This window comes from Cygnus atratus, chromosome 3 (genome assembly GCF_013377495.2).
Source record: "Cygnus atratus isolate AKBS03 ecotype Queensland, Australia chromosome 3, CAtr_DNAZoo_HiC_assembly, whole genome shotgun sequence".
NCBI classification, from domain to species: Eukaryota; Metazoa; Chordata; class Aves; order Anseriformes; family Anatidae; genus Cygnus; species Cygnus atratus.
Genome location: NC_066364.1, coordinates 91,486,487 through 91,503,718, shown reverse-complemented (window position 1 = coordinate 91,503,718; position 17,232 = coordinate 91,486,487). Strand labels below are relative to the sequence as shown.

Here is a 17,232-nt window from a genome sequence, read left to right as displayed (position 1 = left end):
AAAGGGATGTCCCATACCATGTGGTGTTAGGCTGAAAAATAAGTATGTGGGCAGTTGGCTGGGGAGGCTGCTGTTTCTCAGAGGCTGGCTGGGCATTGGTTGGCTGGTGGTGAGCAATTGATTTGTATGTCACTTGCTTGGGTTCTGTTTATTCTTCCCTCTCCTCTTTTCTCATTAAACTGTTCTTATCTCAACGGACAAGTTCTTATACTTTTGCCTTTTTCAGTCCTATCCCCCATCCTACAAGGAATGAGGAGGGGGGAGTGAAGCAGCTGTGCTGTGCTCAGCTGCCTTCTTGGTTAAACCACAACTTCATGGTATCAATACAGCCCTGAATAGTGACTGTATTCAGGGCTCCTCTGGGAAATACCAGGAGGAAGAAATCAGTGCCTTAGTGGACCAAGACAGATCTTTGCTGCAGTCCCTCTGCACCAGGGATGGTTATGAAGTACAAAGTAGGTGTTGCTGCTAGCTATAATAGACTTTCTTTTGTGCGCAAATGTGTGTGTGAGGAATACTCTATTTGTGTCCTTCCCCGCCCCCCAGCCCCAGCCCCAACCAGCACTACTTCCCATAAAAAATGTCACACCTTTCTGCAGCAATGGCAACTAATAAGAACCTCGTGAATAACAGCAATATGAAAATTGCCTTGCTCAGCTGTTGAGACAAAGTCCTCAAGCATCAGAGTCTGGCCCTTATTATTAGGCATCTCCGAGAAATTTCACGTACTGAAGAATGAAAATTTGAAGAAGAGATGTGTGCACTAGGGGGAGGAAATCAAGCAATTAATTTTAAGTGTTGTAGCCATGGATAGGAGGGAGGCTTGCAGGATCATTACTGAGGTCTTCTAAGAAAAGCTCAAAGCTCAGCAGGCAGGAAGCCAGGATTACATCAGGAACACCAAAATCAGTTTTCAGCGTTAATGAGGAGGTGAAGACATGCACACCTGCCAGTTGATAAGCCTGATCATTTGAAGGCTTTAGTCCATTCAACTCCTTCTGAACTCTACAGGAGCTGAAGCTGCTAGAATGAGCACCCGTTTAGCTCAGGAGTTACAATTCATGTTGACACCAATATTTGCCTTCATCCCATGCCAGAACAATTCTGTAGTGCTGTGTAACTTTGGAACTTTTTCCTCAAAAAACTTCAGTGCAGATCTGCAGTATTTCCTGTTATTCTTTTTCTGGGGCCTTTATTTTCTATGATGATTCTTTCTTTTCAATGTGCATTTCTCAATACATGATATACATCATAGTTTTAACTGAAAGGTGCCTAATCCAGGAAGCAACAGCTGAAAGCAAAATTCTGATATACTGAAGTGTCAGAACTGTCTCAGGAGAGAAGCACTTTGGTCAGCTACCAGTTATTTCCATAGGAATTTACAGCAAGACAGCAATTTACAGCAATTTTTTATCGCATAAAAAATGTCTCTTGCTTGTTCTTATGTCAGAAAATACTACTACTACAAGGGAGACCTCTTCCTTTTCAAAAACACTTGAATAGATTCTGTGCAATGGAGGATATGATCCCATTTCTGTCCTGGCCTGAATTATTCATTACTGGATTACACAATTGCCAGTGTCACTCAGATCCCTTCAGGCTATTTCTTCTCAAAGGGGCACAGGTAGATGAGCTTTGCTTTGCCAAGCCAAAGCAGTTTGCTTTCTGCCTGACATGACCGTGTATAGGTAGAAATTGACACCTACTCTTCTCATTCTAAACCCGGCTATACAGCAGTACTTACAGTCAGGGAATCTCCCAGTGCGCCAATAACTTTGATATCAGCAGGTTGTAGCTCATGTACTAAAAGAGGTAGGAGAAGAATCATGATTAATGATAACTGACACAAAATACTATTTATCAGAATAAATAGCAGAATAAAGGTCCAAGTCTTTAGTTCCAACCTGATGGTATTTTTACAGACTTTTAGGGAGAATGAGCCTCAAGTTCTATGTACCCGCTAGGCAAAAGGCAAAACTTCTTGCCATTTGCTTGCAACAGTATACTCAACCAACAAGTAAATACATAGGCTTTAAAACAGCTTTTCATATGTAGGAAAACAGTGAAAATGGATTAGATATGCTTAGGGTTTCTAAGGTTTGGGTCGTAGATCAATACTTCCCATTAGCAATCTGCCCATAAAACCTCCCAGTTATGAACAGCACTGCTACTGTGCTTCCTATCAGACAAGGCTCACCAGGTAAATCACACCTGCTGAGCTGCTAACCAACCTAGGCAATTTTAATCTGCCATGTTGCTATATATAATGTATGGATTTGATAAACATAATTGTATTTATCCACAGAGAGCACACCTGCTGTGTTGTAAAGCTTGTCACGTATGGCAGGATGGACTTTCCTGCTTTGCAGTTAAATATATTAGCTTTTATTGTTTACTTTCTATCTAAGATTTGCAGTTTCAAGATCTTATTGATCTTGAAAAAACAAAAACAAACAAACAAAAAAAGGTGAAATCTTTCCTATTCGGGATTTTAGCTCATGAGGTCACTCTCACCTGATGTTGGGACACGACTGGATGGAGTCTGTTCCGAACAAGACAGGTCACTGCCCCAGTTCTGAAATGAGAGTTTATCAAATTGTGCCATGTTATGGTTAGAAGACAATGTGGAATACATATATAGTTTAATTGTGCAGTAAAGGGCAAAACCAAATTCAAAAATAGATCCTATTTTGGTGCCTATACAGCTGAAGAGTCATAGAATCATATAATCGTTTAGGTAGGAAAAGACCTTTAAGACCAGCCTGTCCTCTTCTTTGTGGAATGCTGTCAAAACATCAATAACTTTTGGTGACATTTTCTAGCCAAAACATATCATCTAGAAATATTGCTTATAACAAAGGCTTCATAAGAAGGATATATTTTTTTCCCTCCTCTATAGCCTGGGTGTTTTGTCCATGACCTAGGAGGTAGGGTCTTCAGGTCTGAAGTACCACTCTGTCTAAAGAGATACCAGATGTAAATCCAAAGAAAACAGAAGTAAACAAAAGTTACATTATATTCACGTACTACATTATTCCTACTTCCTGTGTACATCCCTATTCTTTTCCTAGAAGCTTCCAAAAATTGCTTGTTTCACTGAACATAAAATTTTAAGAGAATTTGAACCCTCTGATGTTTCAGAAAACAGAACTGTCAGCCTCAGATTTTACCATACATCTGTAGGAGGTATCATAGCTATTATGTTTATTCCGCCCATAATGAAACCAAGGCAACCACACATCACTGATATCTTGATTCACCAGCAGAGGTATCTGATGAAGGTGTTGCCCATGCTCTTCGGTAGTAAGCACAAATGTTAGCTAAGATGGCAGTGAGTGAAAGACTATAGCTGTTGTAATGGGCAGTCCCTGTAAGAGCAAAGATATCTGCTTATACTGATCTCAGACCTGACCCTACTTAGAGCAGGAGGTTAGACTAGGGATGCCTTGAGGTTCCCTTCCAACCTGAATTATTCTGTGATTGTACAATTCCACCTTTCAGAGAAAAACTACACAGACCAGTGGTCTTCAGAAAGCACAGATAGTATTAAAAAATGTCAAGACAAATGTGTCTGTTCTCCTATATAATGGTGTAATAGGCTCTACTATCAACCAGCTAGTTAAAGGATGCTTCCAGAAGTTAGAAAGGACTGCTGAGAGTATTTTTAGATCAGAGAGGAACCTGTTCTTTTACTCTCTCTACTGCTTCTTTACTTTATCACTTCAAAAGCTATTGCCATTGAGATTCAGTAAGTGCAAGAATTATCCATTAAAGGTATAATTTTAGCTCTACAGACAAAAATCCTATTTCAACATTGCAAACTATGGCTCGTTGAAACAATATTAGCAGTTGCTCTTTGCAGCCCTCAAGACTCACAGAGATTTTCATAATTTAGTTAGGTATGAGGACCCCTGGTATGTCCAACTAGCCCCAGTCCACTTTGACTGCCATCCCCAACCATACTTGTATCACCAAAACAGAGCAACCCTTGCAGAAAATCTGTGTGCCAGCAACCATTTGTCAAGAGCAAGTTACTGCCCCATTTCTTCAAGTCCTACACAAAGTTTGTTTCTGCAGTTTGTTTAATCTGCCCTGTGGTAGTTGCTCAGTCATCATGGAAAGTGAATCCTTTGGAGGACCAATCCCTGTCACCTCCTCTGCAGCTGGCAGCAAATCCAATAAGTAAAGATGACTGCCCTCTGCAGGTTGAGCACACTTGAGTGCATGGAAGTACAGTGGCTCAAGAAGAGTCCTCAGATCATTCGGGTACTCAGGATCCTAAGTTCTCTTGCCCTACTGTTAGGGATGCATTAATAATGCACCTTGGGTGACTAACTGTAGAGAAAATTTTCAATACAATTGCACCAATTGATACAATTAATTTTGTCTGCTTTTTGGGAAAAGAAGAGTTTAACATTTATTTACATAGAAAACAATGCAATCCAAGATAGACTTCTCTGTCTGAAAACTGCTAATAGGTTATCACATTTATAAATTCAGGATAATGTGTGAACAGTCACCAAACAGGGACCGTTTTGCATAGTTTGTCTAAAATGCAGCAAAGTATGCAACAGTTACCTCTGCTGGCTCACTGGTGGGAACCACAGTTGGATGGGTGTAGTTGCTATTTTTATATGTTGCCAGGAAGGGTGTAGCCTGGGAGAAAGAAGAAATTAAAAAAAAGAAAAAAGAAAGAGAGAGAGAGAGAGAGAGAGATTAGGCAAAAAACACACGGCACAATCCAGAGCAAGTGACATCAAGAAAAACCAAAAAAGTAATTGTCTAAGCTGCAAAAGAGGTATCTATATTTTGAAACCATGCTCCTTACTTTAAAATTCAGAAGCAAGATTTTTGTTTAGCACCTTATGGCAAAAATGACATATGCCAGATCCTGATTAGCAATTTAACATTCCCCTCTCCTAAGCTTTCCACAAATTATTAAACATTATTGGCTGTTTAATTCTTTCAAAAGACACTGATGTAAGCTCTGGAGAAACCTCGACCTGTGTCAGCAGGGAATAAAAGATTGACTACTATATGGCACTCTCTTCCCTCCAAAAGAGGCTGTACAGACTGCATAGTTGGTTTTGTCCCCTACTAATGGAGGCTGCATTAATGAAGAAAGGCACATTTGTTTAGGCTAAAACTGAAAACACACAAATCAGCACGTTCTCAGTCAGCATTCACTGCACAATAAAAGGCCGAGGGATACCAGAGCAGGTACATTGATGGCACCTGCTCATTCAGAGGTAAGCAGAGGAGGAAAGTTTTCAGCAAACTTGCCCCAGACATATTGAACCCCTGCTGTCTACAGGCTGCACAAGCACGTAGGTCTGCCTGATACCCAGCTTCCACAACATGGGGATATTTACCTGAGTTGGGCAGCTGAGGACAGCGTCAACCATGAAGTCAAATGAGTCAGCTTTCTGGCCTACAGGCTGTAACTAGGATGGACAAAAATAAATAAATAAGCAAAAGTTTGTAGCTGTCTCAGCTCATCTTACATTTGTATAACAATTCTATCCAAAAGAATCTAAACACACCTTTCAGGTTTTTATTTTTTTAAAACTTTTTTTTAAACTGCCTGCATTTACAGACCTTGATTTATCCAAGGCTGAAATGCCTTTGCTCCTCAGAAGGAACATGGCAACTGAGCAACAAAACAGCAACTCTAGAAAGAAGTTTAAAAAGGGAAGTAGAGAGCTATGCTGGATCAGCTTAAACTCCAGGATGATTTTGGCAGGCACATGAAGTACCTTGGACTTTTGCCAGAAGGCGAGGTTGTAAACTCTGTTCTCTTGCATAAAAGAGAAGACACTAAGAGTCCCTCAGTTTTTATTGCTAAGTTGCACGATGGCAGCTCCAACAAAAGGCTGTTTATATGTAGAAGATTAAACAAAATTTAATTAGAGGTACTGCTTGATGATTGCAGGCAATCATTTTAGCTAAGACATTACCCCAAAGTATAAAGAAGTTACCATTTGGGATCTAAGATACTGCCTTGGACTGCATGCATACTCCTACTGCACTACAACCCTAAGTAAAATGAGTTTGCTTAACCAATCTTTATGACTCACTGCTACCAAGTTTTATTCATTTTCAAAGGTAGTAAAGCTAAACTGAATTAAAGCTACTTTAATTCCTAGTGAGACTCTCAAAATACAAGGATTTAAAACACTTTTAAGTAATCCATTTTAAATTGGCATATGTAGTCACAATTCTTTATTTGATGGTTTCTCATATCAGCCCATAGAAACATCATCCTTAGTAAATATCCTGACTTTCATGACAATGGGTGAAATAGATTTCAAGCTGCTCAGCTGAAATCATGACTGATTGATCATGCACTTACAGCACCCCTCCCTTCCCCACAGAATCTAAGAGGCAAGAGCTTCTAGGTTGTGAGCAGGCAGAAATTTAAGGGTATCTGACTAGAAAAGAAGAAACAAATGCTGGGGACCTATTACCATGTTACAGAGTTATCTAGGACTTCATTGCAATGTTTATTACATAATCTTAACGGTAGCCAGGTCTAGCTAAAGACTGTGTTGTATGCAAAGCCTGTCACCTTACCAGAGCATTCCAGAGAGCCCTGGCAAGCTGAGAATGGCCTTTCTGGCTTGGATGGAAGCAGTCAGGTGAAAAGTAGGAGACATCAGGATGCCCGTCCTACAGGTGAAAGAATAAAGTACCTGTAAGTGCAGAAGAACTCACAGAGCTCCAACTTCAGATTGCTGAGGCCAGATCTGAGCCAGTAGCAGGAGGTTCACTCTACTTGTTCTTGCCACTCCAATGTGGAAAGCCTCATCAACTGGTGATATAAAGTGTGCTTCAGCAGGTCCACTAGCCACCAGAAAACCTAGCTAGAAATGCTTATGTGCTTCCAAGGACAGATCCAGAAAGCAGCAGCAAAAACACCATTTCAAGTTTGGTATCTAGTCTCTCTCTGGGTTCTGTGATAAAAATGGGATCCTCTCCTTGGCACAACATCAGAACAGGCTGCCTCTGCACCATTATGCTCTGCTGTACCTTTGCATGTGAATGAGTATTTTTAATAGACATTGTACCAGAAGGAACAGAAGCCATCCATCTTCTCACAGTTGTGTCAGTTCTGCAAGCTTGAAAGGAGCAAAAAACAAGTGCTTGAGAGAAGGCAGTCAAACTGACCAGTCTCCTTTACAAGCACAGCTGTACTTTAATACAGATACTGGGACATCTGGAGGAGGTAAGGCTTGGATATTTAAATACCTTGGCTTTCATGTGAATATTGAGACAAGAACAAGTTTAGATCACAGATAACTGAAATAACATTTTTTTGTTGTTGTTCAGAGCAGTCCTCCCCCAAAACTTGAGCAGGTTTTTGATTCAGTGTGTTTGAGCAAACTAATGAGGATGATTACCAGCACTTGGATCTATATGCGGTCTTTTGCCAAGTTTAGAGGCAGAGTTTTCAGTTCAGGAACATCTGAATTTTGTGTGAGTTAAGAAAAGACAACACCCTGAACTTCCTTAAAATCTCAGCTAATGCTTGTGAGACTGTAAAAAAAAAGTTCAGAAACATTTTGCTTCTCCTGTTTTTATTTTTGTGTTCCTCACCTTAGTACCAAAACCCCTAAGGATGGCTTTTCACAGGAGCCAGCTTCATCAAAAAAATAAAAAATAAAAGCTTGGTTTGTTTGTTTTTTCACCTGTGAAGTTTTCAACCAGTTTTCTAAATTCAAGAGTTTTATCTGTAGCAGTATTTGAAACTCTTCAAACTTATCACTAGCTACTGGTTCAATAATACTAAGGCAAACCCTGTTAAATATTTCACTGCATCTGCATTTACTTCCAGGTGAGAGAAGGAAGCACCGATCTACATGAAAATTAGCAAGTGGAGTTTCAGTTTCAGAGAAGGTACAGATCACTTCCTAGATTCATAACTTGCTGGGACTTTTTCAAGGAACTGAAATATAGTTGCCAATAACAGGAAAAAGGGCTCGCTACATAAAACTACTATTTCCTCTAAATCACACGAAAACTTTTCTTTCTGTCAGCCACATAAGTTATGGGACATGAAGAGGAGGCGACGTTCTAGTCTTCAGTGAGCAATGCAGCTAGGTTGCTTTAAAGGACTGTAACTTAATATCTCCGTCTTTTATTAATCACACTATATTTTTCTTTATATTTACATATCCTTGAGAACATATACAAACCAACCTCTTAATTCAGGTTTTGATTCATTGTCCAAAAAAGCAATTCATACTGACAGAACAATATGTAAAACAAAGAGCAGATATCTACACAAAGAAATCTAATCTATTGTACTAAAAATCAACAAGTTCTAATAAGAAAAGCACATGACAAGCTGAAACTATTTTGCATACTTTCTGTAAAGGTTAGATACCCACATTTAGTTCTTTGCATACGGAAGTCTCTTTAGACTATACCTGACCAAGAGGAATCTTTGGATTTCGGAGGAAGGGCTGAATGATCACTGTGAAATTTTCATGAGTGTCATATCTGCCAGACTCCACCAGTCCCTGAACACCAAGCTGTAAGAAACCAAAAACAGCCACCAATAACCCATCAACATCTCTGCATAAAAACTGTTTTGTTGTTGTTGTTGTTGTTTGCATTTTTGTTTCTTTCTTTTAGAGAGAGAGCCCAAGATTCATTAGGAAGCTTCTGCTTGTTAACTGAAATAGACAGAGACCTTGGCAAAAGGTAAGCCTTGTAAAAATGGCTGAGAAGGCTGCAACACAACACTGCAGTTGTGAGGGACAGGATTTTGGTGACTGAACTCTCACCTGTCCATCTGTATTAGGAAACACTATTTTTCTGAAGAGATTTACTTCTGGTTTTCATCACGTGGTGTTCTGGATAACATCAAATTAACTCCTGCTTAGCTCATAGTAATATTTTACCCCGAAGGGCCCTATGATTTGCTATAAACAGGCAGGTTGCTTGGTAATCAAAAGCTCATCTCAACTGGAGGAAAAGTAACTGCACCTCTCTTAATAAACATACCTGGTAAGCTCCGGCGGCTTCCCTCACCATCGTTAAATTTTTTGAGTTTTCTTCTCCTGTGAGAACACAACTACACAGATAACTGTGGGAGAGGTTAGAGGAGAAAACAAGAACAGAGAGGATTAGATATTTTAGAATGCAAGTCGTCCTTTGCCACCCAACATCCTCATGACATGGGAGCAACAAGGAAATTTGTACACTTGAATTTCTGTGAAAGTGTCTTATTGTCCATGCCATTGTTTACCATTTCAAACCTTGGCTTATTTTCCTTGGATTATTTTCTGCCTCACATGAATGATACTACTCTAATACCAGTTTGGTTTCACCCCCAGTCATATAAAGGTGAGGTACACTGTACAATGCCAGTTTGTCCCATTCAAGGCATCCAAAGTCCCTGCAGCCTGACAGAGAGAGACACATGCCATTCCCTCTGGAACTAGAAAAGAGATCTTTGAAATTTACTGCCTGTATTATCTCTGAGTTGATACCTTTCCAATCAACAGTTCCTTTTGCCTTCCCAAGATACAGAATTTGTTCCTGTTTGGAGGATCAGCAAAGAATGTAAATTATTCATTACAATAAAGTCACTGAAACTGTAGATAGCTGTCTACTCTGCAAATACTTCGTATTCCCTCAAAATGCCATAAAATCCAAATACTTGTAGACTTCAACCCCATTCTGAGGTACCCTGTATCAATAATTTTTACCCAAGCACAATGAAGTATACATTATGTATCACAGGAAACCTTACAGTTCAAACCTCAATGAAATGCACAGAAGATCTCCTTGTCTTTAAGTCCTAAATTCTAGGGCACAACCATCTGTACTCTTAACCTTAGATGCAGGAGCCTAGGTTACTACAAACTAGTCATGTCTGGCAAATTTTGTAAGCTTGAGAGCTAAGAGACCATGGCAGCAGTAGCCCAGTGAGTTCTAAGTACCTAAATATTAACTCAAGATAAGGTGAGCCAAGCTTCACTAAAACTAATGATCTGTTAAGAGCAACCCTACTCTGAGGTGTCCCTACTTTGAGGTCTCAGCTATTGTAAGCAGGTTTATGGATTAAACACATCTATGCTAATAGCAGCATGAAAAGGCCAGAACCATAACGCTTTCAGTCAGGAAGGTCTTCAGTCAAGTTGATTTACAGATCATATCCTCGTCTATCTTAACCAGAGTCCAAGGAATTATTATGCAAGTCCTAATTTAACCAGCCCATGAGCTTTATCCTAACCTGCCCTAGGAGGGAACACAAGCAGCCCAAACCAAAGCGTAGTTCCACAAATGTACCTTTAGCTTTAATGCAACCCTACTCCATAGAGCCTAAACTTGTCATCTCAATCCTGGAGCAGAAAGGCTACATCTGTTACTTTAGTCTGACCTCTTATACTGAGCCCAGGCCTCTTTCTTGCCAGTGAATATCATCACCTTGCTCATTTTATGTATCATCTGATGTGCTGCCTTAGCCTGTACCATTAGAGTCACAGTGAGATCTGTAACTGCCTTCTAAAACCAGAAGCACAATTTAAACCACTCATTTCTACCAAGCTTAATTCTACCCAAAACCTGGTAAGCCTTCCCAGGTCCGGATGAAATCCTAGTGCTACTAGCCCTTTTCTAGTCCCAGCCCCAAATCCCATGCAAGCCTTGCCTTCTCTGATGCGATCAGTAGACAGTTATGTTCTAATCTCTCCAGTGTTAATCTAAGCAGCCTCACATGCTTTTACTCTTATCCTAAACCAATTGTTGCCATAGCCCAGGAATCCTAAACTTCTGCTTCTTAATAGTAGCTCAAAGTGCCTTGTTTTATCTAACTATAACATCAGAAGTCCTCATATGTCTCAGCTAAATTGAAAAAAAAAACAAAAAACAAACAAAAAAAAACCCTACTGTTTAAAACAGGCAGCTCAGTCCTCCAGACTCATAAACTTTGCCAAGGAGCATCTCTGAGCCAGTGCACCAACGCTGGCCTGCCATTACTTATACTCAATAGTCACAAACTAGTGTAAGAGCTGCCTGGAATACTTGCAGCCAACAAAACAAATGTACTTGGGAATCTCTTAGATCAAAGCCAAGATTAGGCAACCCCATTGGGCAGGATGATATCAGCACTGGATGAGATGCCCATAGAACTGTAGTGCTATGGACATACTTCTCTATGATGAAAAGAGCATGGAAAAAGAACTTGCTTTATCATCACAAAAAACAAGTTCAAGTATGAAAGAAAATCAAACAAGCCTTACTCTGCCATGTAAGTGGGGCACGGAACTTGGGTATCCACAAACAACTGTCTCAGAGGGAGGATGTCCATCACTTCAACCAGATTCACTAGAGCTTTTGGAACCTGAAAGGAAAGTCAGACTTCACCTTATAAGGAACTGGTTATACAACCCACAGTGCACTTAATTTAAGCCAAAGTCCAGACATTCAACGCCCCTTCCCTTTCTCCCTTGTTGGGAGGAGAAAAAAAAAAAAAGCAACAAAACCCACAAAACTTCAACTCGGCTGTTGATCCTTTTCCAAAACCATGGTTCAATGCTGCTGTCTCTCATTTCAAACAGCATCTCACTACTCTCAGATAATACATGAGTAGTTGCTCATATCAAAGTCAGCAGACCACATTTGGTACCAAAATGGAAGAAACCCATCAATCAATTATACACCAGTATAAGCTACAACATCAGGACAATTTCACAGTACTTGCCTGTCCATGAAGAATATCAAGAGTTTCTTGAATTCTTCTGGTGAAATTTACAGCTGAGTAGTGATCCTGACAGAAACAGAACAGAAGAGATTATTGCTAAATGGGGACACAAGACATTTGGGTTGGGAGGATAAAGAATCACATTAATTCTTTTCCTTTTCTGCCATACAACACCGTGGTCAGGAGAATGTTCTTGCTTCTTTCTAGAGGCCAAGAATTTTATGCATATCAATTAATCTAAAATATAGAAAGACTCAGTCAAATTTTGGATTTAAAATAAACCTATTTAAAATAAACCTATATTAAGCTGTATGTTTAACCAGTCCACTGGGTGCTTTACATAAGGATACGGGAAGGAACCTAATCTGATCACATGCTAAAAAGCATAAATCAGGCAGCCACAGGCACGCTCAGAGCCAATTGATAAGCTCTCATAAAATCAGGTGAAATCATTGCTAGTCAAGGACACGGCTGTAAATAAAGCTATAATACTTGGTGGTAGCAGCAAAGAATGCCTAGCAAGGCTACTGCAGAAGCAGCACATTTCCCAAGCACAAGTGGTTTCAGTAGAACTGAAAGCACTTGCAGGAAATTTTCATATTTAAAGTCAGAGAGTAAGATCTGACAGAGAAAGGTGGCCTCTCCCCATCACCTGCCCACTCAACTCCCATGATCTCCTTACAGCAGCCCTAAAGGCTTCTTCACAATCCAGAGAAGCATAAAATTCAAATGAATTGCTGCACTGCAGCAACTTCCCTCATACATACCTCACCTGTCCCTAGCACTTTCCTACAATACGAGTTATGGGGTGATGACAACCATTGTAGGATTGGACTGATGGTAGTTCAAAGCAGTATAGTTCTTTCTTGGATATCTAATGAGGCCTTGCTAGCAGTAGAGCAGTTACCAGATCAGGCAAAGGAAGCTTTTCTTCCCTTCCATTTTTTGTTTGTGGTCAGAAAAGACAGAAAGTGGTTCTTACCCTGGAGTAAGCCAGAGAGAACACAACCATCTTACTTGGTTGCTGGTAAATGTTGTTTTTTTGTTTGTTTGTTTTTTAATCAGGGCACTGTCTGCAGCAACCTCAATTGTGAATTGTATGTACTCCTGTTTTGATAATCTCTGTGAAGGCTCTAAGGATCTGTGAATTTCCCTTGACATACTGATATCACAGTCCCATTACGGTTTTAGTTGACAGGTTCTAATACTCACAGGGTCCTTGCAATAGTTGCACAGATCGTTTCCTCCAATAAACACAGTTATGATTTTCCAGTCAGCATTGAAGTCAATTCTCTGTGTAACAAAGAAGAAAATAGTAAGCACACATTTCTTTGATATGCACTTGGCATCTTTGCAGATGGATCTATCATGTGAAGCAACACCTGTTTCTTCTTGTGCTGTAAGATCAGAGTCCCAGGCAACTTACAGAATCAGTTTGCATTAGTCTCAGGAGAGTTCTTGCTTGGGTTGGTAAGTGCCTGTGAAGAAGAGCAACCAATGAGTGAACGATACACCCTTATGGAGAGCACAACATTGCACAACATTAACGCTCTTTGGACACCTTAAATCTGTGAGCTGTCAGATACCAGGAGAGTTAAACGATGAGGCAGTGTAATCCTCATTTTGCAGTAATCAAATTAAATGTTCACATCTTTATGAAGAGTCATCATCAAATTGGATTTGAATACAGATTTTACTCAAGTTCAATAATTAATGTGGAACCATAAGTTTAGCTTTCTATTACACTGCTTAGCAGCTAAAATGACAGACACAGCAACACGTTTGTTAGCAGATGGCCTGTTCAGAAATGGACTACTATCAATCTATTCCTCGTGTACTAAAATGAGGAGGGAATCCCAAGTCTCAATATTTAACTGACCTCTTGAGCAATGTTTGTGCACGCACCACGGCTCACCCAGCCCTGTAAAGCTGAGATGTTTCAGAGTTCACTGCGTACACATCCCCCATTCCTGTAGCCTGCACCCCAAGTCAATACTTAATTTCCAATTGTGTAAAACAGCTTAGCACACTCTACCTTTCTAAGCAAATTAAAAATCCAAGCAACTTCCAAGATCACTTACACAAGATGACAGCCTTGCTGTTTTTCAATAGCTATGCTAACACCCTCTCTCTTTTGAATATATACACAAACATATATATATATATGTATAAATACAAATGCATATGTATGTTCGTATGCATGTGTATATAAAATTGCTACTAATTCTGGGTTACCTTGGCTAAACACTTCAACCTTGTTTGACTGCCCTGACATGTTGATACTCAAATATGCATAGAAAAGAGAAAGTGCTTAGAAAGCTTGGCCTTCCAGGCAGCTCTGGAGCTGCATCAGCCACTAGGTTCTTGTTACAAACATTTCTCTGACTGTATATAGAAGCATAGAATCATCAAAGTTGGAAAAGCCCTCCAAGATCATCTGGTCCAACCATCCCCCTACTGCCAATGTCACCCACTAAACCATGTCCCTAAGCACCACGTCCAACCTTTCCTTGAACACCCCCTGGGACAGTGATGCCACCACCTCCCTGGGCGACCCGTCCCAATGTCTGACTGCTCTTTCTGAGAAGAAATTTCTCCTAATTCCCAGCCTGAACCTCCCCTGGCCAACTTGAGGCCATTCCCTCTAGTCCTATCACTAGTTATCTGTGAGAAGAGGCCGACCCCCAGCTCCTCACACCTTCCTTTCAAGGTAGTTGTAGAGAGCAATGAGGTCTCCCCTGAGTCTCCTCTTCTCCAGACCAAACAACCCCAGTTCCCTCAGCCGCTCCTCACAGGACTTGTGTTCCAGGCCCTTCTCCAGTTTCATAGCCCTTCTCTGGATATCATATGACATTAATAAGCACGATACTGGTTTTGTACAATAACCAGAGAGTAGCTCTCCTTTGTAGTGCTGTATTTGCTGTAGGAACAGGAGTTATTTCTTACCACCCTTCTTTAACCAAATACTGATCTAGCACTAACATAAGAGTATTTAATGGGGAATGAGCCCTGTCATGCATCTACTTGCGACACAGGCACCCCACAGATGTAGTAGTTCTCTTCACGATTACCCTTATCCAAAGTCATAACCTACTTATTTATATCCCAAAACTATCACAAGTGGTCAAAAATTCCTTCTGTTCTTACTGTGGATACTAAGCTAGGGCATTGACTTCAATATTAATGCAGAAGAAAACATCCATTATTGAGCTGGCAGTCTGCAACACCTTTCATTTCTTGTGCAGTCACTGAAGTGCTGATGCATCCTGAGCCAACACAGTCAGTAAGATTGAACATTTTGAATGAAGCAGTGGCAGTAATCATCCATTCTTGAGCTGCAGCCTCCACCAAATTTAGATCTTAATCAACAGAAAGTCTGCTAATGGGAAATAGATATTCACAGTTCCTGTCACCTGTTCTCTCAGTCTTAAGTTCTTAGCCTCATTTTTTCAAGTGCAATCAGAGACGTAAGCCAGGCTCTGCTTCAACAACATGCTTTAGATACATCCTAAACTCCAGCATGTACTTAAGCACTTCAGCAATGAATGGGGGTGGGATCAAGAAAGTTTTGTCTACACTGCTACATTCAGTAAATAGCTCTTCAAAGCCGCCACTGGTTTCACTTTAATAAGTCCTGTTCTTCAAAAGCTAGTAAGGGTGCAGAACCACCTCCTCTCAGAAAGGGCCCAGCACCTCTGGAAAAGTTTCCAGACTAACACCCAGCAGTGAGACAGGCCAGGTAGCAATTCTGAAATATCAGAGTCAGCTTTCATTCATGGACTATTTTTGTCCTTTGGGTAATAGGAAAAGAGATATTTTTAGGTGTTGAAGAATAAGTGCTGGACTGCATCATCATTCCAGGGCCAAGTATCTAAAACAGGAGAAATGTTTCCTTATGTTGCAATGCATTTCAATAATTAAACTAGGATGCATATATCTCCTCAGATCCATCACAATGGAAAAGAGCCCCAAAAGAGGCATCTCAAAGTTCAGGGATATTGCTGTAGTAGTTTACAGGAATTCTTTACTTTAGGATTTAATTGATAGAAAATGTAAGACAACCACCTATCTCATTCTTTCCTATAACAAGCAAAACCTCAAGTAATACATGCTGCATCTAGCAGCATGGTGATAAACTCTCATAAATGGCTCAATCAGAGCCATAATCCTTGCAAGTGTTTTACTGACACACAGAAACAGACACGTTCAGTCATCACTAGGAAACAAAATCCCTTCTCTGAGGTATGAGGGGCTGTAACATATGTCAGGAGACCCAGCAGACCATTTCTGCCAGGAAATGCAAGCATTTACTGAGATTACTAGTGTGAGTCAGAAGCTACTCAAGGTGTGCAGGAAAGTGATAAACAATACCTGATAAATCCTAACAATCATTGCTTAGATACAGCAAACTCAGACACCCCACTTGGCTTCTGAATGTCACTCGAAAGGCCTCTTTAAGAAGTAAGACTATTTTTACTCTAAACAAACAAAAAAAATATTAAATTATGGAGTTCTGGGTAATATCAGCTAACAATGTCAAACCCAGGCACAGTCTGCCAAAATCTGTGCCCAAACTATGACTGAATTCCAGCAGCCATCTGTTTCGCTAATTAAATAGGACTGACTTTTTCAATAAGAAGCCAGGGACTTCTAGGATAAGCAGTATATCAAAGCTCAACTCCTGCACTCTCCCAGGTGTGACTAAAATCAAAAAGCCAAATTCCGATGACTGCAAGACAACACAATTCCTATTAAATTTGCAGAACTGACTACAACTGCACAAGGTCTGCAATGCACCAAAAGCTACACATGACCATCAGTAATTCTTTTTTCTCTGGAGTCCAGACTGTAGCTGATTTTTCCTCTCTCTCAACCACTCTTGCCTGCCTATCCAGATGCCTGAGGCCAGTTATGGGAGACTTCATACAGTTTTTCCCCAAGTAACTCTTTAACAATTCACTGCACGTTCATTTTCTGAAAACATCCATGCTCTAAGATATTTATAGACAGATAGATAAATGAATGGATGTTGAAGAGAAAGTGTAGAAACCACCACCACCAGTTTCTGTCAATTTCTTGTTTATGCATTTCATAACCAGGACTGTTGGCTTCATTTGAAAGTTATGGTATGAAATAAGCCCATACATTTAATATGTTTTGAGCTAATTTTCAGCTCCAACTAGACTGTTTTGCTTGCTGTTCAGAGCAAGTTGTGTCAGCATTTGAGATAGTTGAAAGGGAAGTAGATGAAGCATCCATCACCTGCAAAAGTAAAACAAAAAGCTACATACTCAGCCTCTGCTCCGGGAACTGCCTGGTTAAGGAATGCATTTGAGTCATTCTCATTCCCAGTGCCAGTTGAATAGCCCTCGATCATAGCATTGAACTCTCGAAAGATGTCTGAAAAAGAAAGATGACAACGAAGAGAAAATATATCTGTTCCCTGCCCAGTGAGATCAGCACTGTCACAGTTTTGACAGCACATTGCAGCTGCTGCAGCCTCAATTCGTTTCATCCAC

The 17,232-nt window shown here is 40.3% G+C and overlaps 1 protein-coding gene across 1 annotated transcript in view; it reads right to left on the bottom strand.

Annotated features, from left to right (window-relative positions):
- PLB1 (phospholipase B1) overlaps positions 1-17,232 on the bottom strand; it is an 84,703-nt gene that overhangs the window by 17,091 nt on the left and 50,380 nt on the right. The window contains exons 35-46 of the mRNA XM_050709565.1: positions 17,005-17,113; positions 13,140-13,191; positions 12,926-13,006; positions 11,714-11,779; positions 11,253-11,353; positions 9,010-9,091; positions 8,430-8,534; positions 6,574-6,669; positions 5,373-5,444; positions 4,579-4,656; positions 2,515-2,575; positions 1,745-1,803 (exon numbers count right to left, since the gene is read on the bottom strand). Of these exons, the coding sequence (XP_050565522.1) occupies positions 1,745-1,803; positions 2,515-2,575; positions 4,579-4,656; positions 5,373-5,444; positions 6,574-6,669; positions 8,430-8,534; positions 9,010-9,091; positions 11,253-11,353; positions 11,714-11,779; positions 12,926-13,006; positions 13,140-13,191; positions 17,005-17,113 (962 nt within the window). The remainder of the gene's footprint in view (positions 1-1,744; positions 1,804-2,514; positions 2,576-4,578; positions 4,657-5,372; positions 5,445-6,573; positions 6,670-8,429; positions 8,535-9,009; positions 9,092-11,252; positions 11,354-11,713; positions 11,780-12,925; positions 13,007-13,139; positions 13,192-17,004; positions 17,114-17,232) is intronic.